Source organism: Gobio gobio (genome assembly GCF_949357685.1).
Source record: "Gobio gobio genome assembly, chromosome: 8".
In the NCBI taxonomy this organism is placed as follows: Eukaryota; Metazoa; Chordata; class Actinopteri; order Cypriniformes; family Gobionidae; genus Gobio; species Gobio gobio.
The window spans coordinates 49,234,497-49,248,709 of record NC_137114.1 but is presented as its reverse complement, the minus strand read 5'-3'; the positions used below and the strand labels follow the sequence as shown (position 1 = coordinate 49,248,709).

Genomic DNA, 14,213 nt, shown 5'->3' with positions numbered 1-14,213 from the left:
ACACTTTGTGTTTTTATATTTATATGGAATGTGTATTTTATACGACAGAGTATTAGGGCCACACTGAGGAAGAAGGAAAAAGTCATACATTTATGAGGCTGGTTCTTTCTGTGGAAAATATGCATATTCTTTTTACAGTCCTGATACTTGTGACAATGTGACGCTGATGTGCCAAAAGATTAAGTATGTCCTTGTTTGTGAAACCATACTGAAGAACAATTCCACGAAATGCCCCACAGCTGTCATTTTAACAACTGTCCTCCTCTAAAACAACGGGCTACAATATTAGGACTTAATTTATCAAAGTCGGTGAATTTTCTTTTTTTTTCCTCTGTGGCCCTAATATTCTATCATTTTTATATATAGCCTTATAGTCTATGGGAAACCGTCAATTATCTAATGATAGCAACATCATCTATCCTCATTTATCCAAAATGATTTAAATGAATGATCACAAACGTTTAAATAATGACAGTGGGTCTAGTTATATGTGATAACAATGTATAGTGGGCAGTGGAATCACTATTGGTTTCCGTTAGTGGTGACTGCTGACTGACATAAGGGATGAGATTAAATAGATCCTGGAATTTAGCCTGGTCTGGAGCAGGCTAGCTCCACAGAATAAGTCGCCATGGTAATTTATACCATAACATCCAACTGCCACCCATCAAGCTTTAGTGCAACCGGATCACGGATAAATTGAGCCAGGATCACCAAGATATCCCGGCTTAATCCCTTATCCTAGTTTTGTCCAATAGGCCCCAGGAATACACATTGGTCAAACTCAGGGACTTAAAAAAAAAATAATTATGGGTAGATTCATTGTTCAGACACTGGCAGTGAAGGTGTTCCACACTGTTAGGGACATACAGATAGTTATCACAAAATGTTAATAATGTAAATGTTAAACAATAATGAGCTTTTCTTGGATAGTGTATGTCCCATCATAGTATTGTTTTTTATTCTTGAAACAATAACAACTATTATTGATGAATAGAATGTCTTGATTATTAAAAACAGGTACTTTTTGTACCCATTTTTGCCAACAGGATGGTAAATAATTTAAAAAAATATGTTCAAAAACATATACTGTATATGCTGTTAATGCTCCTCACCTCTCAAAATAGGACATAAGTATGCATAACATTAAACGTTACTGTCAAATTATTATTTAAAAATGACCCGCCTAACAGGGTGGAACCAAGTATAACGGTGGAACACCATAACAGTGGATGAGTTTACCGTCATTGTCCTGCATGATTTGCCATCAGTAATGTGTGGAATTGCACCTTTATAAATATTGTTTTATATATATAATATTTATACACTCACCTAAAGGATTATTAGGAACACATACTAATACTGTGTTTGACCCCCTTTCGCCTTCAGAACTGCCTTAATTCTACGTGGCATTGATTCAACAAGGTGCTGAAAGCATTCTTTAGAAATGTTGGCCCATATTGATAGGATAGCATCTAGCAGTTAATTGAGATTTGTGTGATGCCCATCCAGGGCACGAAGCTCCCGTTCCACCACATCCCAAAGATGCTCTATTGGGTTGAGATCTGGTGATTGTGGGGGCCATTTTAGTCCAGTGAACTCATTGTCATGTTCAAGAAACCAATTTGAAATGATTCGAGCTTTGTGACATGGTGCATTATCCTGCTGGAAGTAGCCATCAGAGGATGGGTATGGTGGTCATAAAGGGATGGACATGGTCAGAAACAATGCTCAGGTAGGTCGTGGCATTTTTTTTTGTTTTGTTTTGTTTTGTTTTTTTAAACAGGGACAGCGTACAATAAACATTAACCTCAAAGGGAGAGATGCATAGTACCGGGTTTTAGCTCAAGAGCTAATTTTCACCCGTAGTCCCTGGGCAGGCTGATGTTAAGCTACAATATATAAACATACATGAGTAATAAGATTTACACTTGACAAAAAAATTTATAAAATAAAAATTGAACAAAAGTTCATGTTCACACCTTTCATATACTTAGACCTTAGAACACACACTTACACACATACACATATCTGGTCACATGTGGGGACAAATTTGATTTGATAAAAGCCATTTCTTTGCTTGGCGTGTGAAGATGTAAAAATTTGTGCTTTTTTTTAGCTCTGTAGGCAACATATTCCACTGACGAGCGGCCACACAAGAAAAAGCAGAGTTTCCAAATACTGTCCTACGTTTCGGGATCCTAAATTCACCTCGCACTGTAGATCTTGTGGCTCGAGCTGTTATTTCAGAGCCCAAAGATATAAATTATTTTAGTGGAGGAGCAGCGTTGTCATGAAGTATCTTATACATCAAACACAAATTGGTGTGAATTATCAGATTTTCAAAGCTGAGAAATTGGTATTTTACAAGAATATGACAGTGATGGAATCGTCTGCTTTTCTTATCGTGAATCTTTAGAGCGCTTTTATATAATGACTCAAGTGGCTTGAGGGCATTTTTAGTAGCCTGTGACCAACTTGTCATACAATATCGAAAATGAGGAACAATCATGGCATTTAGATTTAAACGATGCCCAATTGGCACCAAGGGGCCTAAAGTGTGCCAAGAAAACATCCCCCACACCATTACACCACCACCACCAGCCTGCACAGTGTAACAAGGCATGATGGATCCATGTTTTCATTCTGTTTACGCCAAATTCTGACTCTACCATCTGAATGTCTCAACAGAAATCAAGACTCATCAGACCAGGCAACATTTTTCCAGTCTTCAACTGTCCAATTTTGGTGGTACCTCGGTTGTAACAAGTGGTTATTTCACTCAAAGTTGCTCTTCTATCAGCTTGAATCAGTCGGCCCATTCTCCTCTGACCTCTAGCATCAACAAAGCATTTTTGCCCACAGGACTGCTGCATACTGGACGATTTTTCCTTTTCACACCATTCTTTGTAAACCCTAGAAATGGTTTCATGGTTTATAGTTCTCGTGGAAATTGATTACTTTGCACTGAGGACATGATAAAATTGAATGCATATATCAATAAAAAGGTGTGTAAAATACAAAATAGTAGTTTTAATGTCTATTATATCTGTTTAAAGGGTTAGTTCACCCAAAAATGAAAATTCTGTCATTAATTACTCACCCTCATGTCGTTCGACACCCGTAAGACCTCTGTTCATATTCGGAACACAAATGAAGATATTTTTGTTGAAAGCTGATGGCTGAGAAAGGCTTCAGATAGGCCTCCATTGGCATTCAGTACATTTACACTCCCAAGACCCATAAAAGGCACTTAAAACGTTGTTACAAAGTCCATCTCACCACAGTGGCTCTACAATAATTTTACGATGCGACGACAATAGTTTTTGTGCGCAAAAAAAAATCAAAATAACACCTTTATCCAACTTGTTCTTGTCTTCCGTGTGTGCTTCTACGACGCATGCGCGAGAAAATGACGTAGCGCCGGGGTTCGGGAATCCATGAAATGCACACTCTAACCCCATTTTGAGAACTACGCCGAGACCTAAAGCACGATCAATGTAGAATTCAACAGCTTAGACACGCGTGTCTTCCTCTGCTTGTAAACAAATCGCTTCTGGATCATGTGTCCGAACGCCGGATCTGCGTCATATTCTCGCTCATGCGTCGTGGAGGCACACACGGAAGACAATAACAATTTGGATAAAGGTGTTATTTTGATTTTTTTTTTGCGCTCAAAAACTATTGTCGTCACATCGTAAAATTATTGTAGAGTCACTGTGGTGAGATGGACTTTGTAACGACGTTTTAAGTGCCTTTTATGGGTCTTGTGAGTGTAAATGTACTGAATGCCAATGGAGGCCTATCTGAAGCCTTTCTCAGCCATCAGCTTTCAACAAAAATATCTTCATTTGTGTTCCGAATATGAACGGAGGTCTTACGGGTGTCGAACGACATGAGGGTGAGTAATTAATGACAGAATTTTCATTTTTGGGTGAACTAACCCTTTAAGTGATAAAGAAGACCTACATTTATAATTTAAGCCATTTCTTATAAATATGTGACTCATTTTATAAAATATATGAGTAAGTAAATCATAGGGACAGAAAAGTCACTGTATAACAGGAATGACCCTTTTATTATTATTATTTTTACTTGGGGGATTCAATTTTTTTGCTGCAATGTCCTTGTATAACTGGTAAACTTCCTTTCTATTGCTTTGGCCAATTATCACAAACAAGCATTACTGTACTGGTCACTTTTATACAAACAATTTTTCTCCTGCAAGGGTTTTATGTGGCTCAAATGGTTTAAACCTCATGGTATATTTTGGCACAGCATTTGGACATTACCATATAAAAATGTTATTTCTAATAAAGGAAAAGGATTTATTCATACTCTTTGTGATAAATGTACTTTTTGTAACACATTGATTGAAGATATTGAAAATTATTCTATTTCTTTTTGGACTGACTTTAAAATAGACATGACAAAAAAACTAAAAAGAACTCTTAATTTTCAAAACTCTTTTTCCCCCCCTGAAAAACTAAAGTATATTATTAATCATTTTATTATTTTGGCTAAGTTTTATATTCATAAGACAAGAATTACTCAAAAGAATCCCTCATATATTACCTTTAATAATACTGATCTTACAATATACATTGAAACCCTTTCAAACATGAGATCACAAAACAAAAAACTTATTAAAACGCTACAAATTTTAAAGCTTTTTAAATTCATGTAACTGCCCTAATAGTATACTTTATTTCAGTATTTTATTTTTTTATTGTTATTTATATACATGTTCATTCTATATTTTAGTTGATGTTGTTATTCAGTTCTACATACTCTGAACTCTACCACGATTTCTCATATTTGTTTTGTACAACCAAATAGTTGTAGGCATATATTACTGTATTTGTACCACCTGACATGGAAAGTGTACCAACCTACCTGTACATGAATTTAGCAGTTTTTTACAGTATTTGAGAAAAATCTACAAACCTTTTCACTCACCACAAGGATCAGTTGAGCTCTTCTGGAGGATTCATCACGTTATTACCTTGTCAATTCATAATAAAAGAGCCATGTTTGCAGTTGCGTCACAATGAAATTTAAAAAAAATGCTGGACAAAAGCTTTTTCCAATTATCTCAGCTTATATTTTTAAAATAAGATGAAAGGTTTAAAATGATGCCATAGTGTTGAGGTTAAAATTTTTGTTATTAAGACACAATTTTAAATAATTTTCTTAGTCTGTTCCTTTTATTTGTTATTTTTGACTGCTAACAAACACTGAGGTAACAGCTTAAAGGGATAGTTCACCCCAAAATGAAAATTCTGTCATCATTTACTCACCCTCAAGTTGTTCCAAACCTGTATGAGTTTCTTTGTTCTGCTGAACACAAAAGAAGAATGTTTGTAACCAAGCAGATAGAGCAACCATTGACTACCATGGTATTTTTTTCCCTACTATGGTAGTCAATGGTTGCTCTTTCTGCTTCGTTACAAACATTCTTTTAAATATCTTCTTTTGTGTTCAGCAGAACAAAGAAACTCATACAGGTTTGGAACAACTTGAGGGTGAGTAAATGATGACAGAATTTTCATTTTTTGGTGAACTATCCCTTTAAGCACTAAAACATTTCTATACATTTACTATACTATACATTTTTCCTTTTTTTCCATACACAATGCTCTACACTCCAGTAGGAGGCGCAAACGCTCCTTCCTGCTATAAAACACAGAGTTGGTGGTTTCAAGGAGGTGCAGATGAAGAGAGACGCGAGCACTGAACGTTTGAAGACCAGTTCAAGTTAATATTAAAAGGACGATGTAACGGTCTGAGCGTTTGAATGAAGGACAGTTGTGGAGTATTTTCGCTGAATATATTCAGTCTACAGGTTGCTACAAGTAAGATATGTAATTTTTTCTGGAACTATCTGTTTATTGTGTATGAAATAATGGGCGATTCACTGTTTTGCGAACACTTTCACAGAAAGAATCGACTCAAAAGAACAATGATTCGAATCGCTGATTCAGTCGATAATATTAGTGTTGAAAACGTTTCTACGTTTAGTTGAAATGTTAACTTAAGAATTCATTATGTGCCCTGTTTTATCCTTATTTAACATTCTGGGTTAGACAAAGAGTTTGTTGCTTCTAGATCTGGGGCCAGTACCATGATGGTAGTTGAAAAACTTTTTTATTTTCAGGTTGACAAAACCAAACCAACACAATCCGGCTTTGTTGGTACCATGATGCATTAAACTTCTCTGTCAACTCAGGCTTTGATCTTGAGTTTAGGTGTGACATCACTAGTGAACAGCCAATCATATGCTGTGGATCAGTGAAACTGAGATTCACTTCTCACAAGCAGCCACACTCTATTGTTTAAGCTAAAGGAAAGCAACAACAGGACAAAAAAAAAAAAAAACCTTGCTATATCAGTGCAAGTAAAAGTTGTGAAGTTAATGTAGTTGATATTGAAGAGAGATTTGAACAATAAAGTTACATATGGTAATTTTTATAGCTCTATCTACTTATTCTAAAGCTTTTTTATATCACCTTTATAGGCTATTGTTATGTTATTTTAAGTGGTTAATAATAATTGATCAACTAAAAATGTACATGTGTAATGTATTATAGGTATGATCATTACATAAATCTACATTGTACAAAATTATTATTATAAATAGGCTTTGCTAAAAGCCAGACGATATTTGCATAAAAATCATTTGCTATGTTTTTAATGTGGAGAAACTCTGGAACAGACTTTATTTAGTCAGAGATGTCACTTTGCTCACAGCTGATTGGTCCAATTTCAGTTTGAGATCTCTTATCCAGAACATAACCTGCCCCAGAGCAGGTTAGCCGTGGACCGTAAGTTTGCGATGAACACTGCTAAAAACCAAACTTTCATGGTCCCTAAAATCCAGTTTTAGCGCAATCTAAAATGAAACATACCTAGGTAGCCACCTAAACCACCTTCATGGTATAGGCCCCTGTTTTATATGATGGTAATTATAATAATATTCAACCTTGTCAAAACACACTATTTCTAACAGCAAACATGTTCACGTAACTTACAAGAAATTAAAGTAATTAAGTAGAAATTCAGTCACTTATCTTTGATTTTTCCAGATCTGGTCCTTTGGCTGTCTGTATCACGACCACAACAATTCACCAATAAATACTGGGAATATTCACATCATCCTACAAGAGAAGGACAAACTCCAGGTGTAGCAGCTGAAATCTGTGTGACTGTTAAAGATGGAGTTTATTAAAGAGGAGATTAAAGACATGAGTTATCCAGAACCATCCAGAATAAAACACGAAGATACTGGGCAACAAACAGGTTGGTGTCCATTCTTTATTCTTCATTGTTGACTGTTGAGAAACCTTAACAAAGCTTCAGTTCAACACATTGGATGATAAATAATACAGAAAATGCATCTAAATGGTCAAAGGGTCATTCCATGTCAAATTTCAGAAACTTCCCCGATTCCAATTGTTAACTTTGTTTTGTAACTCTAGAAGTATTAAAGATATCTTAATATCCTTTAGATTCTGTTTTTTAACAAACATTTATTTTGGTATCTTAATTTTAAAAGCCTTATATGGTTCAATATCATAGATATGGAAATCTTAATGCGGTTCCATGAGCAAATTGGTAACCTGTACAATTGTGTTGGTCAAAAACCAAATGGGGGTTCACTTTGCACAATTTAAATTAATTCACAGAGTTGTCCCATAGCCAGTCTTTGTTATCTTGACTGTGTGCTTAGGGTTGTTGTCCTGTTGGAAGATGAACCTTCGCCTCAGTCTGAGGTCCAGAGCGCTCTGGAGCAGGTTTTCATCAAGGATGTCTCTGTACATTGCTGCATTCATCTTTCCCTTGATCCTGACTAGTCTCCCAGTTCCTGCCGCTGAAAAACATCCCCACAGCATGATGCTGCCACCAACATGCTTCACTGTAGGAATGGTATTGGTGATGAGCTGTGCCTGGTTTCTTCCAGACATGACGCTTACCATTCAGGCCAAAGAGTTAAATCTTTGTTTCATCAGACCAGAGAATTTAGTTTCTCGTGGTCTGAGAGTCCTTCAGGTGCCTTTTGGCAAATTCCAGGTGATCCAGAGTGGCTTCCGTCTGACCACTCTACCATACAGGCCTGATTGGTGGAGTGCTGGAGAGATGGTTGTTCTTCTGGAAGGTTCTCCTCTCTCCACAGAGAAACGTTGGAGCTCTGTCAGAGTGAACATTGGGTTCTTGGTCACCTCCCTAACTAAGGCCCTTCTCCCCAATTGACCTATCGGTAAGCCCCTCCCCTCGAACGCAGATGAGCCAATAGAAGTTGAGTATCAGTTGCGCTGGGACCGGAACTCGGACATCTTTAGGTGTCAGCGCCATAGAGAAACATTGGAAAATGCGAAGCTCTCATCGATTTGATGGTGTTTATGCTACAAAAATGCTAAAATGTCGTGCCTGAGGTACTATAACACTGATTCCAGGTATCCTGAGAGGATTTTCTGTTTGTCATACTCTCGTTAAGTTACGATTAAAGTCCCTGCTAACATACACACCGTCATAACTAACTGTTCTCACGTCATGTAACACTGTAGGGCAAAAACACGATGGTCTACATTTCAGTGCCTCTCCATATTAAACTGGTTATATGTAAATTAATTTAATTTTAGATATGTTTAAGGTCTACATTATCTGTCCTACTAAGGAGGACTCCTATTTTGATGGGTATTATAGTCTCCGGGTAGTGAAAGGGAGAGCTTGCACGCAGTTTTGCAGATACAAAGTTTACCAGTTATTAACTGCACCCCCGAAAAGGCACATGGTCTGTGTATATGTTTGTTTACTGTTAGTTGTATGAGTGTTTTTGTGTAATTTGCTGTGTATGTTAATGGTAATGCAACGGAGAGAGATAGTTTGTGAATGAGACGTTAATGCGCACTTCTTATGCTTTGTTTGTTCAGCTCTTACGATGATTTTTTTGGAGTGAAAAAGGACATAATAAACTTGATAAACCATCAGTTAAGTTTGGCCATCATTCGGACAGGATATACGCTACATTCTGTATCCAAAAACATCTTGGGATAAGGTTTTCACACTGACAGCTGTACATTGTAAGATATAGCAACTCCGTTTGTTTGTCCGAGTTAGCAACAGTAACTAAGGGGGGTGGGGCTTACCGATAGGTCAGTTTGGCTGAGCGGCCAGCTCTAGGAAGGGTCCTGGTGGTTCCAAACTTCTTCCACTTACGGATGATGGAGGCCACTGTGCTCATTGGGACCTTCAATAATGCAGACATTTTTCCGTACCCTTCCCCAGATCTATGCCTTGATACAATCCTGTCTCAGAGGTCTACAAACAATTCCTTGAACTTCATGGCTTGGTTGTGCTCTGACAGGTGTGTGTACGCCTTTCCAAATCATGTCCAATCAACTGAATTTCCCACAGGTGGACACACCTGAGCTCAATTTGAGTGCCATGGCAAAGGCTGTGAATACTTATTCACATGTGATCCCCACAACCCTCATTATAATCCTCACCGTTGGATTATAATCCATCAAAGATTGCTAATAGACCTAGCAATCTCTGTGTAAAAAATATAATAATGATGCTGCCATCTTTCTAAAGTCATTTTTACCCTCCTGTAATTTGGCTCCAAATCGCAGGTAAAAATTGTCATGACATTCATGGCATTTAGTATTTTGGCTTTCTTCTTCATTTATGTATTTCTTTCACCAGAAAAGAAAGATCAAAATCAAAAATCTTTGTTTTGACACAGAATGACCCCAAAATCTTATATAGCTGTTGTCGTCCAGATTTTAAACTTGATATTCTGTTGCTTTCTTCTGTTAAATCAGAGTTAACTTTAACTTTGAATTTTAACCACATAATATTTGTATTTTAGACTGGATGGATGTGAATAAGCAAAAACATGAACTGGATGAAGCAGAAGAGGAACAGCAGAGCATCAAAACGAGAGATCTGCACACCTGCTCTACGTGTGGAAAGAGTTTCAGTAGAGAAGGACACCTTGACACACACATGAGAATTCACACGGGAGAGAAACCATTTAACTGTGATCAGTGTGGAAAAGATTTTATTTCGTCATCACATCTAAAACGACACCTGAAAGTTCATTCAGATGAGAAGCCTCATGTGTGTTCTCTCTGTGGAAAGAGTTTTTCATGGCTGGACAGTTTTAAACTGCACCAGAAAATACATGATGGAGTGAGAGATCATGTGTGTTGTGACTGTGGGAAGAGCTTTACTACAGTCAGCAGTCTGAAACTGCACCAAAGGATTCACACAGGAGAGAAGCCGTACTACTGTACTCAGTGTGGAGAGAGTTTCAGAAATGCAACCGGATTAAAAGTGCATCTGCTCCGTCACTCTGGAGAAAAAACATTCAAGTGTGATCAGTGTGGTAAAGGTTTTATTTCATCAACACATCTAAAAAAACACCTGACAGTTCATTCAGATGAGAAGCCTCATGTGTGTTCTCTCTGTGGAAAGAGTTTTTCATGGCTGCACAGTTTTAAACTGCACCAGAAAACACATGATGAAGTGAGAGATCATGTGTGTTGTGACTGTGGGAAGAGCTTTACTACATCTAGTTGTCTGAAACAGCACCAAAGAATTCATACTGGAGAAAAACCTTTCAAGTGCTCATATTGTGACAAGAGTTTCAATCAGTCTGGAAACCTGAAATCACACGAGCGACTTCATACTGGAGAGAAGCCGTACCTCTGTACTCAGTGTGAGAAGCGTTTTAAAAGTTTATCAAATCTTCTCCATCACATGAAAAAATGTTGCAAGTGAGCAAGTTTTTCTGTCAGGATGGAGTGCTAAATGGGTATTTCTTGAATTGGATACACTGAACAGGCATAACATTATGACCTGTGTTGGCCCCCTTTTGCAGCCCTGACCTGTCGAGGCATGGACTCCACTAGATCCTCGAATGTGTGCTGTGGTATCTGGCACCAAGATGTTAGCAGCAGATCCTTTAAGTCCTTTAAAACTGTACTATGGTAGCAATAGCTCTATTAAACTTGCTAATGGAAAATCTCCCAGATATGAAATAAACCGAGGCATCCGACAAGGCTGTCAAATTTCTGCATTCCTTTTTTTGGTTGTAGCTCAAGTGTTAAGTAATAAGATAAACCATCACCCTTTTAAAGCTACACTGTGATATTTTCCCCCATCTAGTGGTGAAAAGGTATATGACCATCCAGTGAATTTTAGTTTCTGTTCCTCTCAATTCCGATTTCGTTTAAACTCCAACGGTGGCCGATTTAGTCCAAGATTAATATGGCTTCCAGTTCGACCTCGTCCACATTCGACACGGTGCCTGTGGGATATTCTGTGCGCAGTGGGATGGTTGGAACTCAACTGGCCTAATTATTCGGCTAGAAAGAACTGCAGCTAATCCAGAGTGAACTTTGATGATAGTAATGTTTATTCAGTCATCCAATTGCAAGGCATAAACAGGTTTGCGTGGATATGTACATAAATGTGGTTTCTGTGAGAGAACAAATAAGGATGGTAAATATACATACACAGTTAAGAACTGTATAACTATACTTATAAGTTACATTTGTATAATGTAACCGTAAACCAGAGTTTATTGTACCATATATAGGCGCTAAATGCAGCTGCATTAAAAGGAGCGGAGCTGCCGCTGCTGCTGCTAACAAGCGGTGTCTGGTTACAAAAGTGTGTGCACCGCTTTAACGTTAGCACTGCAGTGCGCTCTGTATAACAATTGTTAATATGCAGATCAGACCTGATACATATTTCCATCAACATACATTACAAGCAAATATTTTCTATAAACGAATAAACTTTGTTGATAACAAAATAACTGAATGATTATTCAAATAGGTGAGCATTACGCTATTGTATGTTGACACAAAAATACTTCTGAGGTGACATCAACTGAATTACGCGATGACACACTCTGAAACACATCTACAATGACAATAACTATTATTACTTACGGAGTTATTAACGCACCGAAATACCACACAAGGAAAAACAGACTTTTGAGGAATAAACAAGCCAGGAAAACTCTGTATAACTCTGTTACTGGACGCTGCTGAGATGAAAACGCGAAGGGCGAAGCTTGAATTTACGGGTATGTCCCTCTTTGGCTAATGTACTTTCAAGATGGAGGGGCAACATGGCGACCACCGTTAGATCCCATTACCTTATGTATTTTCAATGGCATATTATAAACTTACGAGAATACTTTATTACTTGAAAGAAGTAAATATACATTTATGAGCACATATATTTTTGAAAGAACTAAGTGTTTTTAGCTAAGAATAGACTAAAAAAGTTACACAGTGTAGCTTTAAAGGTATTAAAATTCATGAAAGACCAATTAAAATATTTTAACTTGCTGATGACACAACCATTTTTCTTGGTGATAGTACTGAGGTACCTTTGGCTTTGAACATTATTAATAGCTTATCAAAATTCTCTGGATGAATTTAAATTACTATAAATGTGCGATCATACAAATGAACAACAACAATCTATCTACTGTGTGTAATATTGAGGTAACCTATTTGGGAATTAAAGTCTCTAAAGACACTGATATAATGGTCAACTCTAAATTTAGGCAAAAGAAAAATGCAAAAGAAATATAACTCCTGGTTAACAAAAGATCTTGCTATTCAAGGGAGAATTTTATTGAGTAAAGCAGAAGTTTTTTTGAGAGCACCATTCCTTTTCCCTTCACTTAGTGCCCCAAAGGATATATGCTAACAAATTAATAAAGTACTCAAATTCTTATGGAAAAAAAACTCATAAAACTATGGAAAGTGTCCTTGTTATTAAATTGTCAAATGGTGGGTTAAATGTTATTGATTTGCCTACTTTCAACCAATTTTTTAAAAATGAATTGGCTTAAACACTTTTTAAAACATAAAACTAGTATATTTAACAGCGTCCCATATATATATATATATATATATATATATATATATATATATATATATATATATATATATACTTGGAGGATTGAATTTGCTGCAATGTCTTTGTATAACTGGAAAACTTCCTTTATATTGCTTTGGCCAATTATCACAAACAAGCATTACTGTACTGGTCACTTTTATACAAACACAATTTTTCTCCTGCAGGGGTTTTATGTGGCTCAAATGGTTTAAACCTCATTGTATATTTTGGCACAGCATTTGGACATTACCATATAAATGTTATTTCTAATTAAGGAAAATAAATAATTTACAAAAATATTCATAGATGTTTTCCTGTAAATGCAGCCATTAGTAGATTTATTCATTCTGTTTGTGATAAATGTACTTTTTGTAACACATTGATTGAAGATATTGAACATACATTTTTCTATTGCCCTTTTTCTATTTCTTTTTGGACTGACTTTAAAATAGACATGACAAAAAAACTAAACAGAACTCTTCATTTAGACCCTCATGACATTTTACTCCGTTTTCAAAACCCTTTTTTTCCCTGAAAAACTAAAGTATATTATTAATCTTTTAATTATTTTGGCTAAGTGTTATATTCATAAGACAAGAATTACTCAAAAGAAACCCCCACCTTTTATAATACTGATCTCACAATATACATTGAAACCCTTTCAAACATGAGATCCCAAAACAAAAAACGTATTAAAACAATACAAATTTTAAAGATTTTTAAATTCATGTAACTGCCCCAATAGTATACTTTATTTCAGTATTTTTTTTTATCATTATTATTATTTATATACATGTTCATTCTATATTTTAGTTGATGTTGTTATTCAGTTCTACATACTCTGAACTGTCCCACGATGTCTTATATTTGTTTTGTACAACCAAATAGTTGTAGGCATATATTACTGTATTTGTACCACCTGACATGGAAAGTGTACCAACCTACCTGTACATGAATTTAGCAGTTTTTTACAGTATTTGAGAAAGATCTACAAACTTTTTCACTCACCACAAGGATCAGTTGAGCTCCTCTGGAGGATTCATCACGTTATTACCTTGTTAATTCATAATAAAAGAGCCATGTTTGCAGTTGTGTCACCATGACATTTGAGAAAAGACAAATTGCAGGACAACATTTTTTTCAATTATCTCAGCTGATATTTATAAAATCTGATGAAAGGTTTAAAATGATGCCATAGTGTTTAGGATAAAAAAATGTGTTAAGACACAATTTTAAATAATTTTCTTAGTCTGTTCCTTTAATTTGTTATTATTGACTGCTAACAA

General features: G+C 36.2%; 1 protein-coding gene across 1 annotated transcript; it reads left to right on the top strand.

Moving 5' to 3' along the window:
- The first annotated feature begins 5,696 nt into the window (after positions 1-5,696).
- Positions 5,697-12,591, top strand: LOC307129978 (uncharacterized protein). The gene is made up of 3 exons (XM_079822804.1): positions 5,697-5,855; positions 7,086-7,299; positions 9,872-12,591. Exons 2-3 carry the CDS (start codon positions 7,215-7,217, stop codon positions 10,783-10,785), a joined length of 999 nt encoding a protein of 332 aa, XP_079678930.1. The 5' UTR covers positions 5,697-5,855; positions 7,086-7,214; the 3' UTR covers positions 10,786-12,591.
- The last annotated feature ends 1,622 nt before the right edge of the window (positions 12,592-14,213 follow it).